This window comes from Zea mays, chromosome 9, assembly GCF_902167145.1.
Source record: "Zea mays cultivar B73 chromosome 9, Zm-B73-REFERENCE-NAM-5.0, whole genome shotgun sequence".
Taxonomy (NCBI): domain Eukaryota; kingdom Viridiplantae; phylum Streptophyta; class Magnoliopsida; order Poales; family Poaceae; genus Zea; species Zea mays.
In genome coordinates, this window is record NC_050104.1 from 12,130,523 (window position 1) to 12,140,609 (window position 10,087).

At 48.4% G+C, this 10,087-nt stretch overlaps 1 protein-coding gene across 1 annotated transcript; it reads left to right on the top strand.

Annotated features, from left to right (window-relative positions):
* Positions 1-5,797: 5,797 nt before the first annotated feature.
* LOC103637935 (pollen receptor-like kinase 3) lies at positions 5,798-8,115 on the top strand. The gene has a single exon (XM_008660938.3). It carries the CDS (start codon positions 5,853-5,855, stop codon positions 7,992-7,994), a length of 2,142 nt encoding a protein of 713 aa, XP_008659160.1. The 5' UTR covers positions 5,798-5,852; the 3' UTR covers positions 7,995-8,115.
* The last annotated feature ends 1,972 nt before the right edge of the window (positions 8,116-10,087 follow it).

The window sequence follows — 10,087 nt, forward strand, 5'->3', positions numbered from 1 at the left end:
ATAGTTGTAGCCCATTTTGCATAATTGAGATACAGAAAGCAAATTGTAATCTAATGAATCTACAAGAAAAACATTGGAAATAGAATGGTCAGGAGATATAGCTATTTTACCAAGACCTTTGACCAAACCTTGATTTCCATCCCCGAATGTAATAGCTCGTTGGGGATCTTGGTTTTTCTCATAGGAGGAGAATATCTTCTTCTCCCCTGTCATGTGGTTTGTGCATCCGCTGTCGATGATCCAGCTTGAGCCCCCGGATGCATAAACCTACAAAACAAGTTTAGTTCTTGACTTTAGGTATCCAAACGGTTTTGGGTCCTTTGGCATTAGAAACAAGAACTTTGGGTACCCAAACACAAGTCTTGGAGCCCTTGTGTTTGCCCCCAACAAACTTGGCAACTATCTTGCCGGATTTGTTAGTTAAAACATATGATGCATCAAAAGTTTTGAATGAGATGTCATGATCATTTGATGCACTAGGAGTTTTCCTTTTAGGCAACTTAGCATGAGTTGGTTGCCTAGAACTAGATGTCTCACCCTTATACATGAAAGCATGGTTAGGGCCAGAGTGAGACTTCCTAGAGTGAATCCTCCTAATTTTGCTCTTGGGATAACCGGCAGGGTATAACATGTAACCCTCGTTATCCTGAGGCATGGGAGCCTTGCCCTTTACAAAATTAGACAATCTTTTAGGAAAGGCATTAAGTTTGACATTGTCTCCCCTTTGGAAGCCAATGCCATCCTTGATGCCAGGGCGTCTCCCATTATAAAGCATACTACGAGCAAATTTAAATTTTTCATTCTCTAAGTTATGCTCGGCAATTTTAGCATCTAATTTTGCTATATGATCATTCTGTTGTTTAATTAAAGCCATGTGATCATGAATAGCATTAATATCAACATCTCTACATCTAGCACAAATAGAAACATGCTTAACAATAGATGTAGAGGGTTTGCAAGATTTTAACTCTATAACCTTAGCATGTAATATGTCATTTTCACTTCTAAGGTTAGAAATAGTAATATTGCAAGCATCAAAATCTTTAGCCTTAGCAAGCAATTTCTCATTTTCAACTTTAAGGCTAGCAAGAGAAATGTTCAATTCATCAATCCTAGCAAGTAAATCAACATTATCATCTCTAGGATTGGAAGTTGAAACATTACAAACATGAGAATCAACCTTAGCAATTAATTTGGTATTTTCATTTCTAAGGTTGGCAATAGTGTCATGGCATGTGCTTAGCTCACTAGATAATTTCTCACATTTTTCTACCTCTAGAGCATAAGCATTCTTAACTTTAACATGCTTTTTATTTTCCTTGATTAGGAAGTCCTCTTGGGAATCCAAGAGATCATCCTTTTCATGGATGGCACTAATTAGCTCATTTAGTTTTTCTTTTTGTTCCATGTTAAGGTTGGCAAAAAGGGTACGCAAATTATCTTCCTCATCACTAGCATTATCATCACTAGAAGATTCATATTTAGTGGAGGATTTTGATTTAACCTTCTTCCTTTTGTCGTCCTTTGCCATGAGGCACTTGTGGCCGACGTTGGGGAAGAGAAGTCCCTTAGTGACGGCGATGTTGGCGGCGTCCTCGTCGGAGGAGGAGTCGGTGGAGCTCTCGTCGGAGTCCCACTCCCGGCAAACATGGGCATCACCGCCCTTCTTCTTGTAGTACTTCTTCTTTTCTCTCCTCTTGTCCTTCTTGTCGTCGCCCCTGTCACTGTCACTAGATATTGGACATTTTGCAATAAAATGACCGGGCTTACCACATTTGTAGCATACTTTCTTGGAGCGGGGTTTGTAGTCCTTCCCCCTCCTTTGCTTGAGGATTTGACGGAAGCTCTTGATGATGAGCGCCATCTCCTCGTTGTCGAGCTTGGAAGCGTCGATGGGTTGTCTACTTGATGTAGACTCCTCCTTCTTCTCCTCTGTTGCCTTGAATGCGACCGGTTGTGCTTCGCGTGTGGAGGAGGTGCCTTGCTCGATGATTTTCTTTGAGCCTTTAATCATTAGCTCAAAGCTCACAAATTTTCCTATGACTTCCTCGGGAGACATTAGCTTATATCTAGGATCACCTCGAATTAATTGAACTTGTGTAGGGTTAAGAAATACGAGGGATCTAAGAATAACCTTGACCATCTCATGGTCATCCCATTTTTCGCTCCCGAGGTTGCGCACTTGGTTTACCAAGGTCTTCAAGCGATTGTACATGGCTTGTGGGTCTTCCCCTTGGTGAAGCATGAAGCGACCGAGCTCCCCCTCGATCGTTTCCCTCTTGGTGATCTTTGTCACCTCGTCTCCTTCGTGCGCGGTCTTGAGTACGTCCCAAATTTCCTTCGCACTTTTTAACCCTTGCACCTTATTATACTCCTCTCGACTTAGAGAGGCGAGGAGTATAGTAGTGGCTTGGGAGTTAAAGTGGTGAATTTGGGCCACCTCGTCCGAGTCGTAGTCTTCATCCCCTACGGATGGTACCTATACACCAAACTCAACAACATTCCATATGCTTGTGTGGAGTGAGGTTAGATGATGCCTCATTTTGTCACTCCACATGTTATAATCTTCACCGTCAAAAACCGGTGGTTTGCCTAATGGAACAGAGAGCAAAGGAGTACGTTTTGAAATATGGGGATAGCGTAGAGGAATCTTACTATACTTCTTGCGCTCTTGGCGCTTAGAAGTAACGGACGGTGCATCGGAGACGGAGGTCGATGGTGATGAAGAGTCGGTCTCGTAGTAGACCACTTTCCTCATCCTCTTGTGCTTGTCGCCTCTCCGATCCGACTTGTGGGAACAGGATTTCTTCTCCTTCCCTTTCCCTTTGTTGGAGGTGTTTTTCTTCTCCTTCCTCTTGTTGCAGGACTCTTCCGATGAGGTCGACCCGTGGCTTGTAGCGGGCTTGTCGCCGGTCTCCATCTCCCTCTTGGCGAGTTCTTCCGACATCACTTCGAGCGGTTAGGCTCTAATGAAGCACCGGGCTCTGATACCAATTGATAGTCGCCTAGAGGGGGGGTGAATAGGGCGAAACTGAAATTCTTCAAAATAATCACAACTACAAGTCGGGTTAGCGTTAGAAATATAAACGAGTCCGCGAGAGGGCGTAAAACAAATCGCAAGTGAGTAAAGCGGTGAGACACAAGGATTTGTTTTACCGAGGTTCGGTTTTCGGAAACCTACTCCCCGTTGAGGAGGCCACAAAGGCCGGGTCTCTTTCAACCCTTTCCCTCTCTCAAACGGTCCCTCGGACCGAGTGAGCTTTCTCTTCTCAATCACTTGGAACACAAAGTTCCTACAAGGACCACCACAAGATTGGTGTCTCTTGCCTCAATTACAAGTGAGTTTGATCGCAATAAAGAATCAAGAAAGAAGAAAGCAATCCAAGCGCAAGAGCTCAAAAGAACACAAGCAAATCTCTCTCACTAGTCACTAAAGCTTTGTGTGGAATTTGGGAGAGGATTCGATCTCTTGAGTGTGTCTAGAATTGAATGCCTAGCTCTTGTAAGTGGTTGGAAGTGTGAAAACTTGAATGCAATGAATGGTGGGTGGTTGGGGGTATTTATAGCCCCAACCACCAAACTAGCCGTTTGGTGGGGCTGACTGTCGTATGGTGCACCGGATAGTCCGGTGCACACCGGACATGTCCGGTGCGCCAGCCACGTCACCAAAGCCGTTGGGTTCCGACCGTTGGAGCTCTGTCTTCTGGGCCCGCCTGGATGTCCGGTGGCGCACCGGACATGAACTGTAGAGTGTCCGGTGCGCCAGTGTGGGCGTGCCTGACTTCTGCGCGCGCTGGCGCGCATTCAATGCGCTGCAGGTAGCCGTTGGCGCCGAAGTATCCGTTGCTCCGTTGTCACACCGGACAGTCCGGTGTACACCGGACATGTCCGGTGAATTATAGCGGACTAGCCGTTGCGAATTCCTGAAGCTGGCGAGTTCCTGAGGCGCCGTTCCTGGGAGCACCGGACACTGTCCGGTGTACACCGGACAGTCCGGTGAATTATAGCAGAGCGCCTCTGGATTTTCCCGAAGGTGACGAGTTTGACTGGGAGTCCTCTGGTGCACCGGACAGTCCGGTGCGCCAGACCAGAGGTGTCTCGTTTGTCCCTTTGCTCTTTTGTTGAACCCAATACTTTGTCTTTTTATTGGCTAAGTGTGAACCTTTGGCACCTGTATAACTTATACACTAGAGCAAACTAGTTAGTCCAATTATTTGTGTTGGGCAATTCAACCACCAAAATTATTTAGGAACTAGGTGTAAGCCTAATTTCCTTTCAGTTCATATACACAGTCTAGAGCCTTCGAGACATTCTCTATACCTCTCTAAGTGAGATTTGAGCTTTGGTGTAGAATTTGTTTGGTGGATTACGTGAAATTCAAATACAGAGCATAATAGAGCAATAGCCAACACTTGAGCATTTGAGGCATTCGTTGATCCTATGGTTTGCGTTTGTTACTCTTGGAGCATGACCCCTTGGTGGCTAGGAGTCGCTAGAGAACAATCAAGGATTGTGGTGTGCGTTGACATGTTTGTGAGGGCTTGATTCTGCCTCCGTAAAGGAAGTAATCAAACTAGTGAATGGACGGTTGTGGTTGAATGAGACTTGGATAGAGTGCACCCTAAAGTGGTTACTCATTGCCTACTCAGAGGAGAGTAGTATGACTCAAGGTGTGGTTTAAACTTCAGTAAAACAAATATTATATCTTATTGTATCTCAAATTGACATTTGCATTTCCCTTAATTTACTTAGGTTGTGATTATTTATATGTAAGTATATATTGTAGCATAACCTTGAAAGGCCCTGTAACCTCTGGGTGCAAGTTGAAATCAAAAGAGACAACTTTTAGCCGAGGGCGTACACCAGACAGGTCTGATTGGCAAATCGGACTAGTCGAGTTAGCAGCCCTTATGTTGAAATTGTTAATTGATGTTATAATCAATTGCGTCGTAGGTGTTTGGTTCAAAGTCTTGTTTAGCAACCTTTTCGTACTTTGTGTATTACTTTATACGGGTTGTTTTACTCTAATTTGGGATTCCAAGCAATCAGAAATCTCTTCTTGTAATGGCTTATATGTATTTTAAGCTATAAATTTTTAGAAACGCCTATCAACCCCTAAGTGATATCCGGTCCATCAACGTTCAACACTTGTATACCATAGGTTGCACATACTTATTACTCACGATATGGTTAGTCTCAATTAACTCTAAATCAAAGCTCGATCAACTCTTAACGATCAACCATCACTTATTTAATCATGATATGGTTAGTCACATATCCACCATATGTTGACAATCTTTTCATCCTCTAACAACTCTGTCTCTATAACTTATATGTACTCTAAAGAGCTAGCTCCGCTTCATATTTGGCTAGCAGAAATCAAGAATAGTGAAACATAAAATTTGGAGTCCAATTAAAATTTATTAACATATTTTTTTTACCAAAATCTCTAATACTATCGGTGAAAGCATATAGAGATGTCGGAGAGTGAGGAAATGGATGGGAAAATAAAAAAAAATAAACTTACTCGCTAACAGGTGGGCCACGTGTGTTGGGGCGAAGTATTGGTGTCTCCCCTGATAATCTGCCAGAGATCGGTTTTATCGAAGTATTGGAGCGAAGTACAGGTGGGCCACGTGTGTTGGCTCTGATGCTAACGTCTTCACACGCGCGCGGCGCGCATGCTCCTTCCGCCATTATCGGTTGCCTCAGCCTGCCTATTCTGGGCAACGTCACCCGCAGCCGAAGAAACTGAGCCCCGAGAAAGCAAAACCACCCGCGCAACCATCCCTCCAACCTTAGGGTCGCGCGCCCGACACGGCGGCCTCCCCTTTCCGGGCCCCCCCGACGCCATGGCCCCGTCTCACCACCGCCTCAGCCTCTTCCTTGCCGTCGCCGCCACCATTGCCGCAGCGCTGCTAGCTTCCGTCGCTGCGGAAAACGGCATGAACGACGTTGAGGCGCTGATGCAGCTCAAGAAGTCCTTCACCAACTCCTCGTCGCTCTCGTCGTGGCTCATTACCGATAAGGACGGGAACAGGTCCCCCTGCGCGCCGGACTCGCACCACTGGCACGGCGTGGTGTGCTCCCATGGAGTGGTCACCGGCCTCCGCCTGAACGGCCTCAAGCTCGGCGGCACCATCGAAGTCAACTCGCTCGCCAGCTTCCCGCGCCTCAGGTCCATCTCCTTCGCCAGTAACAACTTCTCCGGCCCACTCCCCGCCTTCCACCAGATCAAGGCGCTCAAGTCGATGTACCTCTCCAACAACCAGTTCACCGGCAGCATCCCCGACGACTTCTTCGTCAATCTCAGCCACCTCAAGAAGCTCTGGCTCAATGACAACCAGCTCTCCGGCTCCATTCCAGCTTCCATCTCACAGGCCACGTCCCTCCTCGAGCTCCGCCTCGATCGCAACGCCTTCACGGGGGAGCTCCCCTCCGTGCCTCCGCCGGCGCTCAAGTCGCTTAACGTATCTGATAATGACCTTGAGGGCGTCGTCCCGGAGGCGTTCCGAAAGTTCGACGCCAGCAGGTTCGCCGGCAACGAGTACCTCTGCTTCGTGCCGACCCGCGTGAAGCCGTGCAAGCGCGAGCAGCCTGTCACCAGCTCGTCCAGGCGGGCTATCATGGTGCTCGCCACGTTGCTTCTCTCGGCCTTCGTGATGGTCATCGCCCTGCACTTGTGCAGCAGCCAGCCTAGCAGCAGCCGCCGTGCCCGCAAGCTCGACATGGAGGGCCTCGAGGAGAAGTCGCCCGAGTACGTGGCCGTCAAGAAGGCGTCGTCGACACCGCAGAAGAGCTCCTCGTGGCTCGGGAGGAGGGCAGGGTCGTCGCTTGGTGGGCTTGGACACAGACGGGCCGCTTCTGCCGCGAAGGTGGACGATCTAAGCAGCAGATCCGCGGGGGATCTGGTCATGGTGAACGAAAGCAAGGGCGTCTTTGGGCTCACGGACCTCATGAAGGCGGCGGCCGAGGTGATCGGGAGCGGTGGGCTCGGGTCGGCATACAAGGCGGTGATGGCCAACGGCGTGGCCGTCGTGGTCAAGCGCTCCCGCGACATGAACCGGGCGACCAAGGACGCGTTCGAATCCGAGATGAAGCGGCTCGGCGCGATGCGGCATGCCAACCTGCTGCCGCCGCTGGCCTACCACTACCGCAAGGACGAGAAGCTCCTGGTCTACGAGTACATCCCCAAGGGCAGCCTGCTGTACGTCCTCCACGGCGACCGGGGCATGGACTACGCGGCGCTGGACTGGCCGACGCGGCTCAAGGTGGCCGTCGGCGTCGCGCGCGGCACGGCGTTCCTCCACACGGCGCTCGCCGGCCACGAGGCGCCCCACGGCAACCTCAAGTCGGCCAACGTCCTCCTCGCGCCGGACTTCGAGCCGCTCCTCGTCGACTTCGGGTTCTCCAGCCTCATCAGCCACATGCAGTCCCCGAACTCCCTGTTCGCGTACCGCGCCCCGGAGTGCGCCGCCGGCCACCCCGTGAGCGCAATGGCCGACGTCTACTGCCTCGGCGTCGTCCTACTCGAGCTCCTCACCGGCAAGTTCCCGGCGCAGTACCTCCAGAACGCCAAGGGCGGCACGGACCTCGTCGTGTGGGCCACGTCGGCGATGGCCGACGGCTACGAGCGGGACCTGTTCGACCCGGCCATCATGGCGGCGTGGAAGTTCGCCCTGCCGGACATGACGCGGCTCATGCAGGTGGCGGTGGACTGCGTCGAGACGGACCTGGAGAAGCGGCCGGAGATGAAAGAGGCGTTGGTGAGGGTGGAGGAGGTGGTGGCGACGGCTTTAGCCACGGTGAGGGAGAGGCAACAAGATGGTAGCGGCAGCGAGGGGACGATGAGCGCGCAGTCGGCAGACTCGGCCAGCAGAAGTTCGCACGCCTCGTACGTGCGAGAGGGGTCGATACAGCGGATGGCCAGCGTCGGCGAGCGGTCGTTGCGGCGAGGAAGCAACGACCCCTCGTACGGGTACGGCATCTCGTAAGACGACATGTGCAGGACAGCTAGTTGGCCAGTCAGATTTTGTGTGTCAACCATTTCTCCCTTGTTGCATCCATATGCTACTGTAACAATATTCAATTAGCAATCGGAAATGAGTTTGTACAGAAGAATCGCCTTCAGATTTTTCCTGTCCGGGTTTATTTCCATAAAACGAGTTTAAATGTTGCTGATGAGTATAAATCCTAAAAACATGTACATCAACAAATGCGAACTTTTAAGTCAAAACATTAACACATTGTCGATCTGGCTCAAACATTGTGTATGAATCAAGAATTGACAGTAAAACCTGAGTTCGAACCAGGCCTGCTGAGATTCGAGAGATAATACACTACACGGCGGTTAAATTACAACGATTTATGGTTGGTTGCTAAAAACATCTTCAGCGATTTACGGTTGGTCGCTAAAAAACTGTAGCGACCTATAAGGATGGTCGAGGTAGGTGTGTTCGCCAAAGGCTTAGTGACCGACCGTCCGTTACTGATATTGTAGCCTAACTCATGACTTGTTCATGTAACTTGCGCAGTAAGGATGGATCCGCGTCATATTTAAGACGGGACACACATGCACAAATATGTCCATTAACAAACAAGGAAGGTAGGGTAGATTTTGGGGGGAGGGGCTGTATGACCTGTTTGGATGTCTGGTTTTATATCAAAAACCATTGAAAAATTGGTGAATCTACACTCGGGGTTGTCCGGGCTGCAACCCCGATTGCGGCCACACCGCCACAGCCTGAACACGACATTGGCATCTACCCGTATCATCGTCCGCGTCATGAGATTTGCACGTGCTACCGTAGTGCACTACATGTTGCCGCTTGCCCTAGCCAGCAGCAACAACTAGCACTAGCGGTCAGTAGTGCAGCACACAACACGCAAGGTATAGATAGCCAAGTGGGCCGTGCTCAATGAGCTAAGCACGACCCGCCCCGTAGTGCTTCGTCACATGCACGATTCATATAGTGTCGTGTCGGCACGACACGGGTTTAGTGTCGTGCTTGGGCCTCCACACGACACGATGGACTGGCACGAGCACGACACGATTAGGTGGTTGGCACGATTAGGCACAGTTTAGACCAACTGGTAATCTGTAGATGTGATTGTGATATGTACATGTGATTGTAAATTGTGATTTGTTATGGTTTTAAGCACAATAAATTCACTTTATAACGGTATACATGTTCAAGTTCTAAAATTATATATAATATTAATTATCTTCAATGTTTTTTGAGCTCTTAAAGTAAAATAGTGTCTGTACTGACACGAGCACTATTAGGTGTTAGTGTCGTATAGTGACACGACACGATTAGGCACTATAGTGTAGTGCCTGGACCAATGACTAGGCACTATTGCCGGGACGACATGACATGATTACTAATATTGCCTAACAGTATCGTGCCTAATAGTACTAGTGTCACCGTCGTGTCGGTCGGCCCGTTTAGCTATCTATAATGCAAGGTACACAACTAGTAGAGCAGCACATCGTTTGGCCATCTATAACGCAAGGTACACAACTAGTAGAGGAGCACAGGCAGCTAGCAGCGTACTCTTTATAAGTTGCTTTTTTACATTTTAGTTAATCTTATTTCATCAATTATTTACTGGGTTAGTTGATTTTAGGCCGCTCGCAGCAGATCGTATAAAATAGGGGATTTGTATGTATTGTAGATGACACTGTTTATAGAGCGAAATTTAAAATAGAGAACGAGACAGGGAACGTGATAGACGATCTGTAGAGACGGCCTTATAGACATACGATATCAAAAAAAAAAGATAAAAGATGATTTTAACACAATATTTGGAACTAATGAGAACTGTGTAGACCAAAATTTCTCTTTTTGCATACTCTTGTTTTTCATGAATATGATTAATTATATCACTTAGTCTTATCTTATAAAAAAATTAGCCTCCTCTTTAATCTATTTCTAGATCCGCCAACTGGAAAAATAGCAGCCATAAATTCTCCCAAGCTAGACCCAGAAACACTACTTGGATGGCGTCTGGTACAGCTTTGGAAGCAGCTTCGGGAGCTGTTTTAGGGCTCCCCTAACCAAACGTTCTTCAACAACAAAAAAAC